We start from the raw sequence: 14,339 nt of genomic DNA on the forward strand, positions 1-14,339 counted from the left end.
AGCGACTGTGGTGATGGAGGTGGCGGTCGAGGAAGAGGAGGTGGAGGAGGTGGCGTTGCTGTGGTCATGGTGAAGGAGAAGCAGCAGCGTGGTGACCGTCAAGAGCTGTCTCCACTTCTGTGCCACTGACTGCCTGCTCTTCATGCAGGGCTTGCCTCCACTGGATGTTTTTCCAGGGTAATGACTGGCACACACACCCTGTCTTTATGCCTGAGATTTAAGGATGATTTCTGAGAAGAAAGACTGCTGAGGCAAAGAGAATATTCCGGGGAGAAGAGGCATGAAAGAGCTTGGTGCACTCTGGGAACTGCATGTAATTCCATGTGATTAGAGTACATTTGGGGGCCCTAGGACGAGATCATAAAGGGCCTTATGAACGTTGGTAAGGGTTTGGGGATTGATCTTAGCTGCAGTGGAGACCTCCTGACAAATTTTAATTAAGGAAGTAGTATGATTAGATTTGTGTCTCAGGAGCTTTACCCTGACAGCAGGGTGGAGGATAGCGGAACAGGCTCACAGTTCTGGTGGGCCACTGGCAGTGTGGGAGCCAGGGGAGAGTGTGGTAGGGTATGGGAGAGAGAAGCGTAGATGTGAGAGAGGTTTTGGAGGCAGAAGCAACAGGCTTTGAAGGTAAACTTATCAGGGGAGTGACAGAGAAGAATGATGTCTATATTTTTGGCTTGACCATTGGGTGAATGGTGGTGCTGACCACTTGGGGAATTTTGGGAAACAAAGCAGCACATTTTTGCGAAAGGAGGGTGGATTCAGTACTAGAAAAGTAGAACTTGATGTGCTTATGGAAAGCCTGTGTAAAGTTGTCCAGTTGTCCAGTAAGTGACTGAAAAATGCTTCTCTGGAGTGGCAGTCACAGCTCTGGATGAGGATGCTCCGGGAGAATTAGAGAAGGTTGGGGACAGAACACTGGTGAGCATCAGTGTCAGAGAGGCAGAGAGGTGGTCCAGGACGACTGAGGAAGGAAACCAGAAGCTAGTGTCCTCACAGAAACCAAGAGAAGGGAGAGTTTCAAGAAGAAAGGGGTGGATGGCAGTATCAGCTACTGCTGAGAGGTCGAGGAGAGCAAGGGCTAGAGATGACCCGTGGGATTTTTAAGTTAGGCAGTTGCCAGTGACTGGTCTTGGCATGAGCAGTCCTCCCACCAGGGGCGGAGCAGGGCAGGGGTGGGAAGAGGAAATGAGCCACGGAGCAGTGCTTGAATCGCTGTTGAGAGAGAAGACGGAGCAAGCAGCTAGTCAGGGCTGTGTCTTTGGGTTTTGTTTTTCCAAAGTGGCAAAGACTTCATGGTGTGGGGAGAGTTACGAGAAAGAGAGAAGGTGAGAATTCTGGAGAAAAGGGGGATAGAGCAAGGGCTTGCTTGGAGTTGGGAAGAGATCCAACACATAGGTTAGCCTTAGGAGAAGGAACAGCTCCCCAGCTGTGGACACATGCGGAGAGTGAACTGCTCTCTGGCCCAGTTGGCTAATAATAATCTGCATGATCAAATACGGTCGTTAAGGAGTACAAACCATAAGTAGATACTTAATTTTCAAAGAATTAGAACATAATAGATCTGACAGTGAGTAACTGAACATTTGGCAAAGCATGGAAGTGCTAGCTGTTGTGGATTTCCATTTGTAGAATTTTAAACAACTTTACCTGTGTAGCTTCTTTCTTTGTAAGTGCATGATGGTTGCATTCCTGAGAAATTGCCTTATGAAAGAGCTGTTTTATTGACAAAAGTGATTAGCTAGAGAGTTTCAGTCCCTCATTTAAAAGGCATTGACTCTTCGGAATTAAGGTGCTTTTATATAAATATTTGGAGGTTATAGCTCCAGAAGGGAGTTCCCTGGTGGTCTAGTGGTTAGGATTCAGCGCTTCCACTGCCGTGGCCCAGGTTCAGTACCTGGTCGGGGAACTGAGATCCCACAAGCTGTGTGTTGCGGCAAAAAAAAATCCAGAAAAGTACTTGAAGAGAATATACACTATGTACCATTTTATCGTAAAAAGAAAAAAAAAATCCAGACATCACAAGCATTCTCAGCGTTTGATTACATCTAGTTTTTGCTGAAGAGAAGTAGCTGCTTTTTCTGGACGCTGCAGATACTGTCATTAACACGTTGTCACCTATCGTTATGAAAAACAAAATACAAGATACCCAGAGCGGGCTTCCCTGGTGGCTCAGTGGATAAGAATCCACCTGCCAATACAGAAGACACAGGTTCGAGCCCTGGTCCAGGAAGATCCCACATGCCACGGAGCAGCTAAGCCCGTGCACCACAGCAACTGAGCCTGCGCTCTAGAGCCTGTATGCCACAACTACTGAGCCCACGTGCTGCAACTACTGAAGCCCACATGCCTAGAGCCCGTGCTCCGCAACAAGAGAAGCCACCGCAATGAGAAGCCCACGCACTGGAACGAAGAGTAGACCCCGCTCGCCGCACCTAGAGAAAGCCCGTGTGCAGCAATGAAGACCCAACACAACCAAAAATAATTAAAATTTTAAAAATTTAAAAAGAAAAAAAGAAACCCAGAGCAGTTGCTGTTGGAAACCTAGCAGTTTTTAATTACGGTACATTTTAAATTGCCCACTCCGCTAGTTGCTATCATAACTAGTATAGTACAAGTAATGCAAATCCTGTATGCCACGTCACTTTTTATTAAATTCACTATGAAAACTTATGCTGTAAGATCAAACCCCTGTATTTAATTAATACTCTTTAAATCATAGAACATCAGAGAGAGCTTCTTAGTATTTTTTTCTGAGAAGTCATTTTGACATACTGGAGGACCTAATTCTTAAGTTTTTCCTGAATTATAGAATTTACCAGTAACCTGGAAAAATAAATTATTACTGTGCTCACTGACTTGGAAGACTTCTTAAATTATTTGGAAACCATTCCCTCTAGGATCTTCCTCTTGGTAGTTTCTTGCCTTAATATTCTCTAAGATGAATTTTTAAATTTTCCATGCATGTAGAATAGGTCACCCATTAAGCATTAAATCTTTCCCCTTTCCCCCATCATCCCTGCGCACTTTTAGTATAATGAGTACTAATGGGGTTTTTTAAAAAACAGCTTCACTGAGATATAATTCACATATCATACTATTTACCCATTTAAGGGGTATATATATGCAGCCATCACCACAGTGAATATTAGAACATTTTCACTAATAGATTTTTATAAATATTTCAGCTAAAGAAAATTATAAAAATAGAATCCAGTAGAGAACTCTTAGAAGTATTTTCCTGGTACAGAAACTCCTCTTTCGACAGACTTGCAACTTGTCATAGCTACTTGCCAGAGAAGAAGTGAATTCCATTCTGCCCACAAACTGGTGGAATAAGAAGTTGCTTGAATGGTGGCACTTAGGACTTAAGGAAAACTGACAGCATGTTGATAACCAGAGGGGCTTCCATACTTGATAAAATAGTATCACATTTCCCGTAATCTCATTGTGACATCTGGGCATGTTGAAAAATTCTTTCACACGGTATTGTGGTTGTCAAGAGATTACTGTACTTTCAGATTTAGCTTGAGATAAACCTTCTTTAAGCTCTTATTATCTGGTTTCATTTTACGTGCAAATCACTGTTTTATGTTTCTCAGCTGTTACTTAGTGTTCTGAAATTTTTTCTCATAGTGTTTATTCTGTAGTACCTTTTCTTTCTAGTAGAGTCTTGAGAATTAGAGATAAATTGCTGTTTCTTGAGTGTCCCTCCACATCACCTAACACATGCAGCGGATACTTTCGTTTTGGGGTAAATTAACACGAAACTTCTTCTCTCGACTTTAGGCATCATAGGCGAGTGCTAGTGGAATGGCTGAGAGACCCATCTCAGGAGCTTGAGTTTATTGCTGATATTCTTAATCAGGATGCAAAGAATTATCACGCCTGGCAACATCGACAATGGGTTATTCAGGTATTGCCTTTCTGTGTTTTACAGATTTTTATTTTTTTAACTGAATTAAATAATTTAATTACTATTAAATTGTAGTATACTTAAACACACATGTAGATCATTACAAACAATATATAATGATTAAGAATTATTCAGATACTTAATTAAACCTGACATCCTTCATGTTGGTTAACCTTTATAATCTCTTTGGATATGTTGGTGAGTAACTTCACATTAAAGAATAATAATAGTGACTTTTTAAATACTTTTTGGATTGAACTTGAGTCATGTATTTGCTAGCAAATTGAATAGAAAAAGTAGTTGTAAATTTTTTATACAGCTGTGTTATTTTAATTAACAAGGACATATTACATATTAAGGTTTTGCATGCTTAAACTTTGAAATATGATTTTACAGTAACTGTTGTATATTTTATTTCTGCCCACTTGTTAAAATTTTATGCTAAGTCCTGAATAGAAGAAAACAGTTATGGGACTTCCCTGGCGGTCCACTGGTTAAGATTTCACCTTACAATGCAGGGGGTGCAAGTTCGATCCTGTTCAGGGAGCTAAGATCCCCCATACCTTGGGGCCAAAAAACAAAACATAAAACAGAAGCAATATTGTAACAAATTCAATGACGACTTTTAAAAATTGGTCCACATCAAAAAAATCTTTAAAAAAAAAAGAAAAAATAGTTATAACTCCCACTCTGGGCATTTTTATTTATTCCAGCAAACAATTGTAGTGTTGTGTCCAGTGAATTTTTTCCAGGGATTGCTACTTTCTGCACTGTTCATTATACCAAGAGTATTTCACCAAAAAATTTATTGCTTAAAAATTTAAACTTTTCCTAATTTGATTAAAGGAATACATTTTCTGAAGACATGTAGTATTTTTTTTATGAAATTCTAGTTTTTTGCTAGTATCAAATAAGCAATGTATCTCCGTTAGCTTTTTCATAGTTAACATCCCCAACTTTTGTGGCATTTGTACGTTTTGACCTTTTACTCCTTTTTCAAATTGTCTTTGTTAGTTCTCTCCATAATTTTTTAAATTAAAACAGCTTTGTAATGTAAAAATTTATATCTAAATCCAATTGTATATTTATCTACATGTATTTTAGCATTTTTGAATACTTCCCTTTTACTTAATATATGTAATAATATCAAATCACATCAAATTAATATACAGTAGTACAGTTAATCATTGTCTTATCACTGAGTTTGGTTTTTTTCTTCCACATTTTTACTATAAACAATGCATAAGCATTTAGTTAGATATGCTTTCTTTTTTTTTTTCTTTTGATTTAATTCTTTAGAGTAGTTCTTGGGTCAAAGTTAAAACATGCTGCTTGGTATCTAAATTGTTTTCCACAAGATGCTCCTGAATGACAGCCACTCTGGGTGTTCACTCTCACTTCCTCATTTTTCCTTCCTCATCGCCATTCCTCTGTCTTTGATGACTTTTCTTGCCCCGCCATTTCCTTGACCTTCAGCATCCCTCTCCAAATATGTGATGAGTCCATGTCTTCAGTTCTACCTGCTTAGCTTTGCTGAAGTTTTATTTATTTATTTTTGTTGTTAATAAATGATAGGACATTTCTAATTGGATGTTTTATTTTGTATTTTCTTTTAGGAATTTAAACTTTGGGATAATGAGCTGCATTATGTAGACCAACTTCTCAAAGAGGATGTGAGAAATAACTCTGTCTGGAACCAAAGATACTTCGTAATTTCTAACACCATGGGCTACAATGATCGTGCTGTATTGGAGAGAGAAGTCCAGTTAGTAATCTTCGCTTGTTCACTCATTAAAAGAATATTTGTGTGCCTACCATGTCTCATGTTACTACTGAGATACAGGGCATAAAGGCGTTGGGATACAGCAAAGATCAAGATTGCCCCAATCCTACCCTCATGGAAGTAATAGGACAGAATACTTAGGTGAAACCTATAATGATAAATTTACAAATAATATAGTGTATAGCAGCGGTCCCCAAGCTTTTTGGCACCAGGGACTGGTTTCATGGAAGACAGTTCTTTCACGGACCGGGGATGGGGTGGGGCTGTGGCGGGAATGGTTCAGGTGGTAATGTGAGCGATGGGGAGTGGTCCACGGCCTGGGGGTTGGGGGCCCCTGGTGTATAGTAAACCTTTACTTTGTAGTGGCTTAAGTTTCTTAAAATATTGTTGCTACTGTAGATTGAGAAGAACTCAGATTTCATGGTGTCTAGGAAGCTTTATTTTAAAACTATCTCCCCAGATGCCATGTTACTCTAGTGCAGGGTTTGGGCCAATGAGTCTTTGTTGTCCTGTGCATTACAGGATGTGTGGCTCCATTCTCAGCCTTTATGCCCTATATCTCAGTAGTAGACCCCACCCCAGCCCAAATCACCCCCAGTTGAAAACTGCTGTAGCATACCAAATGCTGTTATAAGATCTAGAAATTTCTGAATTGGCATGAATTTCTATATTCTATCCATAAACCTCTTTTCTGACTTTGTCTAATTTGTCTCAGTGTCTTGTTTGAAATTTGAATATGTTTATTATCTTTATAGCCTGATGAGATCATAGTCATATTTTAATTATAAAAGTTGTTTCGGGCTTCCCTGGTGGCGCAGTGGTTGGGAGTCCGCCTGCTGATGCAGGGGACGCGGGTTCGTGCCCCGGTCCGGGAGGATCCCACATGCCGCGGAGCGGCTGGGCCCGTGAGCCATGGCCGCTGAGCCTGCGCGTCCGGAGCCTGTGCTCCGCAACGGGAGAGGCCACAGCGGTGAGAGGCCCACGTACCGCAAAAAAAAAAAAAAAAAAGTTGTTTCAACAGCTCCTAGGAAGAGCTGATTTCATGGTACATCTGCCTCTCATCTCCCTTGCCCTTACTTCTGCTTGGATCAGGGCAGTTGGCTCTAATTTTATCTGTTCTATATATAGGGTTCTGGTGATTTAAATTTTAAAAAAGCACACACACACAGTCTCCAACCTAATGTCCTATATTAACTCTCTTCTCCAGGCTTCTTTCTTTATAATATTCGTAATTTTCATAATGCTGAATGAGTTTATTATTACTCTCTGTGAAAAAAAATGCTGTTAAAACAGCACTGCAACAAAACTAAGATTACTAAACTTTAGTCAGTCACTAATTTGAGCAAGTGTATAGTGAAGCAAAGTTCTGTAACTCCCTTGGAATTTTTTGTAACTGGATCTAAATTACAATTAATAATCTGGTTAAGGGGAAGAGAAAAGTAGGGAGCGTCCATTTGGAATGGAATCACATCATAGTTTGCAGGTACTCTTGTTTTGGAATATAAGAAATATGCTGTTGTTGGTTTCTTATTTTTATTCTTTGTCTATATAATCTCCATGCTTGTCTATTTTTTATTATAGGTTCCAAGATTATTTAGTTCTCCTTTTTCAATGAGTAATGATTTTTCTGGCATAAGTAGATCTTAGACATTTTCCCCAAGATTGCTTCAGCGAAAAAAGGACAGTCTCCTTGTTGTAGCTGACATTTCCTTCAGAGGGCAGTCTCCAACATTAACTTCTTTTCCATTTGTGAACTGAGCCTTCGTATTACTTTGTAAATAAGAATTGACCATTGCAGCCACGAGGGAGTCTCTAATTCAGATATAACCTAGGGAGGTACCAAGTCCACCAGCAGAGATAAGTGAAAGCTCATGTCCAGGCTCTGCCACCACCATAGGAAGACTGTTTCTCATTATTGCACTGCTCTTGCAGAGTTATACACATGTTTATTTGTGGTCTTTTTCTTACAGGTACACTCTGGAAATGATCAAACTAGTACCACATAATGAAAGTGCTTGGAACTATTTGAAAGGGTAAGAGGTTGTTTTTGCTTTTTTTTTTTTAACCTGCTAACATGAGTCATCGTGGAATATGTTCCATAATCAGATTCCAAAAGGACACTAAAGAATTTTCCATTTTTCTGGATCTAAGAGCAGAAGTGTAATAGCGTTATGATAACACCTAAGAACAGTACCTTCTACCCTTTCCTTAACCTCCCAGGCACATACCAGCACAGTTTTTAGAATAGTCCATGAGTAGACAGTGACACAATTTTAACTGCATTTATGAATCCTGGGGTCTTTATGTCACAGAACGGAATACACACACCAGTTTCTGTTCAGCTCAGGATCACGGGAAGACAAGACAAATCACTTAGAAACAGATTGCACAGACACATAGCCACCCTTTCTGTTGTCATTTCTGGAGATCTCCTGTTACAAGTCTCACTCCTTAAATCAGCAAGGTTTCTCTTGCCACTGACATCACCCGGCTCCTTGTCAAACTTAAGGGTCTCCAAGGAAACAGGCCCAAAATGCACAAAGCATGGAGCTCAGTCACATTTGGAGATCTGTCAGAGGTTGGGGCCTATAATATCTGGAGAGCTAAAGGGATGAATAACCATCTCAAGACACAGAAATGTCTCTCCTGTTTTTTTCCTTCACTTTTAATTTTAAGAAAATGGAGTTTTTTTCCTTTAATTTTGTATGTTGCAGTTTGACTTACAAATGATTATTTTTAAACTTCATTATTCTTTTTAGCTAATTTTACCCAGCTCTTAATTATGTATGATAAAGCTCACATTTAATTTAAAAATTTCATTTCATTTCAACCTCATTCAAAATGTTTCCTTTTCTTGCTTATATTACAGGGGTCATTTTCTCTTGATCTTTCTACTGTTTTTGTTCTTCCTTCTAAAAATTGGGAATAATTTTTTTTTTTAGGATTTTGCAGGATCGTGGTCTTTCCAAGTATCCCAACCTGTTAAATCAATTACTTGATTTACAACCAAGCCACAGCTCCCCCTACCTGACTGCCTTTCTCGTGGACATCTATGAAGACATGCTAGAAAACCAATGTGGCAACAAGGCAGACATTCTTAATAAAGCATTAGAGGTAAGCTGTCAGGACTCAGTGATTTCTTCTTGGAGTCTCAAAGCTGGGTCTGCCCAGCGACACGAGTATTCATGCCCCTTTCAACACAGCCACTCAGAATTCTGTGCAGGGCTATTCTGCTGTTTAGGGTGACACCCATATCACTAGTGCACATAGTATGTGACTCTAGTGTGTATCTCATTTGATCACGACCTGAATGAAACTGTACTAGTCCAAATGCATTTGCCCTAGGGATTGAATTACACATTTCCTTTAATGAATTTTTGTTGTTCATTTTCAGTTATGTGAAATCCTAGCTAAAGAAAAGGACACTATAAGAAAGGAATATTGGAGATATATTGGAAGATCCCTTCAAAGCAAACACAGCACAGAAAGTGACTCACCTACAAATGTACAGCAATAACACCATCTAGAAGAACTTGATGGGATGCTTTTATTTTTCTAAGAGACTCTAACGCAGGAGTTAAAAACCAGAGCGATCATCCCCTTTGCCTGTGGTGTGAAATGTACATTACACGGGCACTGCTTTTTAACATGAACCCAGTGTGATGCTCCTGGGGTGCTAATGCTGTTCAGACTGGTTCTGAGTGATTTGATTCTTGTTAAGCAGAGTGATTCAGGGGAGGGAGGAGAAACAGGAAGTCCCCAGAGGAACTTGGTAGCCTTTCAGCATTCACTGTAACCCCTTAGCAGCAACTGCCCTAAACGGTGTATATGTCAGGATTTGCAGCGTTAATGTTTGCAGGCAACGCGTATGTGAAGGATGTGAGTCACTTACATTTCAGTTCAGAAAGCAGGGAGTGCAGTTGTTACATTAGAGCTGCTCTGCCACACTCACAGTATCTTGCTATCACTGTAACCAACTAATGCCAAAAGAATGGTTTTGTAATAAAATTATAGCTGTATCCTAAAACAATTGCCATAGTGGTTTGACTTTTTTTTTTTTTTTTTTTTTTTGCGGTACATGGGCCTCTCACTGCTGTGGCCTCTCCCGTTGCGGACCACAGGCTCCGGACGCGCAGGCTTAGCGGCCATGGCTCACGGGCCCAGCTGCTCCGCGGCATGTGGTATCTTCCCGGACCGGGGCACGAACCCGTGTCCCCTGCATTGGCAGGCGGACTCCCAACCACTGCGCCACCAGGGAAGCCCCTGACTTTTTAAATAGCATTTAACTATATACAGGGGACATTGTCTCGGCTTAGAAAAGCAATTGAGGAAGGATATATTGCTATAAAACTGAAGAAACCAGAAACATGACTATGTTAAAGGAAATGTAATTAAAATGTGAAGTGGTCAGTTCTTGACTACAAGCAACAAAATTCACTCAAGGTGGTTTAAAACTCACAGGGTTTATTGAGGTATATAGGTAGCTCACAGAATAATTACCCGATCTTCCAAAATACGTCCCAAAACCCCACTGCAGAACTGGAGCATCACATTGCTGTTGCCTGTGCTGGGATCAGGAACTGCTGCGTGAGGCTGCCAGCTCCATGTCCACCTCCACCACCTTCCACGCAGGCTCACCTGCTTCCCTTCCCACAGGACGTGGCTCCAAAGTAAAGGCTTACTTTAGTGCATCTGATTGGAAAGAACCTAAAGGACATCGAACACCCTTAACTGCAAAAAGGAATCTGGGAAATGTAGTTTATAGCTTTCCAGCCTCTACGCTTCAGGAAGACTTGCTAGAAAGGAGTTGAAGGTTGAACAAGCGAGTTTCTGTGTACCTGCACATAATTAAATCTCACCTTATCAATAAAGAATTTTTGTTCACTGTTCAAAGCACCAGACTATAACTAAAGAAATTATATAGAGTAGAACAGGGAATTCCCTGTCAGTCCAGTGGTTAGGACTCCGCCCTTTCACTCGGGGGCCTGGGTTCAATCCCTGATCAGGGAAGTAAGATCCTACAAGCTGCGTGGTGCGGCAAAACAAACAAACAAACAAAAAGAACAGTTATCTCAAGAATTCAGAAAATAACGATATATTTTTTTAAATATTTATTTATTTATTTGGCTGCACTGCGTCCTAATTGCAGCATGTGGGACCTTTAGTTGCAGCGTGTGGGATCCTCAGCTGCAGCACACGAACTCTTCGTCGTGGCATGCGGGATATAGTTTCCTGACCAGGGATCGAACACGGGCCTTCTGAATTAGGAGCACAGAGTCTTAGCCACTGGACCACCAGGGAATTCCCACAATATTTTTTTAAACAAACTTTTTTTTTTCTGGCCATGCTGCGTAGTTTGTGGGAACTCCCAATAACAGTATTTTAATAATTCCTGGAGAAACTACCATATGACCCAGCAATCCCACTCCTAGGCATATATCCAGAGAAAATCATAATTCAAAAAGACACATGCACCCCAATGTTCACTGCAGCACTATTTACAGTAGCCAGGAAATGGAAGCAACCTAAATGTTCACCAACAGAGGAATGGATAAAGAAGATGTGGCACATATATGCAATGGAATATTACTCAGCCATAAAAAGGAACGAAATAGTGCCATTTGCAGAGATGTGGATGGACCTAGAGACTGTCATACAGAGTGAAGTAAGTCAGAAAGAGAAAAATATGGTATAATATCGCTTATATGTGGAATCTAGAAAAATGGTACAGATGAACTTATTTGCAAAGCAGAAATAGACACACAGATGTAGAGAACAAACATGGATACCAAGGGGGAATGGGTGGGGTGGGATGAATTGGGAGTTGGGATTGACATATATACACTACTATGTATAAAATAGGTAACTAATGAGAACCTGCTATATAGCACAGGGAACTACTCAGTGCTCTGTGGTGACCTGAAAGGGAAGGAAATCTAAAAAGGAGGGGATATATGTAAGAGGGGATATATGTATATGTATAACTGATTCACTTTGCTGTACAGCAGAAACTAACACAACATTGTAAAGCAACTGTACTCCAATAAATTTTAAAAAACACTAATTAAAAGGAAGACCGGTCTGATTAAAAACAAACAAAAAACCCCAAAATAACTAGGATAATGGTGAAAAAAAATTCCTGGAGAAAATATACTTTGTGGGTATTTAACATTTTACATGTCAGTTTTTGTTTTTAGACTCCAAAAATCTCTGAATTTATATTTGAAATTTTCATAAAGTGTCATCCCTATATAGACAATTTCAAAGGTGTCATGAAAAAAAATTGTACAGAAAAGTTTTCATAAGATGGCATTTACTCTCAGAAACTACCCTGTCAGTGTACCCAAATTGATGAGATTCAGGGCTGCTGACTCAACAAAGCTCGTAAGGGACTTTAATAAAAAGCATAATGGGATTTACACTGAGAAATGTAACAGGCGGACCAAGCAATTGCACCAGCCTAGCCACTTAGCATTTTCTGCCTGAAGTTTAACTAGGTGGCAATTCATTTATCACAAGGTTGCTTAGTGAGTATGGAATCAGGTGAGGAGGCCCCATGATTCAAGTGTATAATGACTTATTTTGATGATCCTAATGAGGGTCATCTCCTGATGGGCAGCTGAATACAGAGACCTGGCAGTGCACTTTTTTCATTGGACTAACAATTAAAATGTGGTCTGTGGAGGGGCTGTTAGCTCAAAATTATTTATCCAATAATACTTTCACTGTGTTGCTATCTGCACTGCTGGCGCATAAACGGTGGGTCAGACTGCTGGTGCCTTAGCACAAATCAAGGCAGTGGTACTGAGTACTCATTGTCTTCTTCACTGCCATGCATTCACTGAACGATGTACTGGGTGAATCAGTAATTATATATTTTATTCACAGTACTCATGGTCTCTTCAGTATTTTGTGTGACTGAATGGAAGTACGCCTAAACTTCTTGGTTGTCTTGAAGAAAAGCATTTGTGCAATTGTGTAAGTTGTGGCCCAAACAGGCCACTCTTCTTGGAATGCCATTTGTACTTGAACAACTGAGTGTTTATTGCCAATCATAAAATTTGAGCTTTTGAGGGAAAATTTTAATCTACCACAGTCAGCTTGACAGCTTCCCGCTACCTTCTGATGAAATCAAAGTGATGATATTAATGAATTATTAATTCATTATTATTGAATCAATAATGAATAGTTAAATGTATCCACAATTGGTGGATCCGTATAGCTCAATGGACCAATATTTTCCAAATGACCCATCTATGGTATTATCATGAATGCATAAACAATCCATTCACATTACCAGATGTAACAGAACACAAAAAGTACATTGATAGAGTTGCAGATTCCACACTGCAACTAACCTTTGAGAAACCACCACTTGTCGAATTTTGGTGTAGTATTGGAGAATATCCACAACTTCTTAAAAGACTCCTAAAATACTCCCTTTCTGACTATATATCTGTGTGTATGAGTGGATTTTCTTCACGTACTTCAACCAAAAACACCATATTCCAACAAATTGAATACAGATGCAGATAGGAGAATCTGGAAATCTTCTATTAAGTCAGACGAAAGAGATTTGCAAAAATGTAAAACTGCCATTTTCCTGGTTGGTTTTTTGGAAAATGTAAGTTTCATAAAATGTTATTTTTGTTAACATGTAATGGGTTTATTGCTTTATTAATGAATTAAAAATTTAAAATCTCAAATATAGCAAATAGCACTAGCTTGGACCCACATAAAGGAAATCTGGAGCTAGAGGAGAGAGTAAGATCTCTGCCCTCAGGGATCCCAATTTTGAGAGAGACCAACAGTATGCTACACCCCTCAGTACCCTGAAAATGTTTATTAGCTTGTTGAAGAAGTACTATTTGGGAACACAGAAGCAGGAGGGATTATCTTCCTGATGGAGTCAGGAAGGATTCACAAAGAAGGACAAATTTCGTTAATTACATCCTTTAGTGAGGCCTTCAACTCAATTTTTTAATTGGTTATATCCCAGATATTAACTTATAAATTAGTAAGAGAGTCCAGAAGTTTTCCCTCTGGAAGTTATGTTATAAAAAGCAATGTTTTTCAAAAAAAAAAAAAAAGGCAATGTTTTTCAAATTGGGTTGTAACCCATTAATGGGCAAGTCAGTGTGTATCGACAAGCTTTAAAAACAAAAAAGTATATATAATAGAACTTTCAACTTCACTGAATTCTCTCACATTTTATTTCTTTCCTTCTACTTGACTTGGTCCACTCTAGCTGTTTTGCCTAGCAATTATTGTGATATAATCGACAAGTAACACTGTGTAAGCTTAAGACATACAGTATGATGATTTGATACATATTGTGAAATGACTACCACGTTAAGATTAGTGACCAGATCCTTCACCTCACACTTGTGTGTGTGTGTTATCTCTCTTAGCAAATTTCTAGTATATAGTACATGCTCTAATTTTTTAAGGTGGAAGCTTAGATTGATCCAAGCTTAGATGATGATTTTTCCCAATATAAGCATTTAATGCTATACATTCTATTTTTATTCAGCTCAAAATATTTTCTAATTTCCCTTCTTGAGACATCCTCTTTCAGTCAGGGATTATTTAGAAGTGTATCATTTAATTGCCAAGTGATCAGAGATTTTCCTGTTA

General features: G+C 39.4%; 1 protein-coding gene across 2 annotated transcripts in view; it reads left to right on the plus strand.

The window, feature by feature from the left end:
* FNTA (farnesyltransferase, CAAX box, subunit alpha) overlaps positions 1-9,732 on the plus strand; it is a 30,487-nt gene extending 20,755 nt beyond the window's left edge. For both annotated transcript variants that reach the window (XM_027122952.1, XM_027122953.1), the window contains 5 exons: positions 3,793-3,919; positions 5,536-5,684; positions 7,673-7,735; positions 8,645-8,816; positions 9,097-9,732. In XM_027122952.1, coding sequence (XP_026978753.1) covers positions 3,793-3,919; positions 5,536-5,684; positions 7,673-7,735; positions 8,645-8,816; positions 9,097-9,219 — 634 coding nt within the window. In that variant the 3' untranslated portion in view covers positions 9,220-9,732. The remainder of the gene's footprint in view (positions 1-3,792; positions 3,920-5,535; positions 5,685-7,672; positions 7,736-8,644; positions 8,817-9,096) is intronic.
* Positions 9,733-14,339: the final 4,607 nt, after the last annotated feature.

This window comes from Aethalodelphis obliquidens, unplaced genomic scaffold (assembly GCF_003676395.1).
Source record: "Aethalodelphis obliquidens isolate GAN/ISIS:26980383/991018 unplaced genomic scaffold, ASM367639v1 scaffold25, whole genome shotgun sequence".
NCBI lineage: Eukaryota > Metazoa > Chordata > Mammalia > Artiodactyla > Delphinidae > Aethalodelphis > Aethalodelphis obliquidens.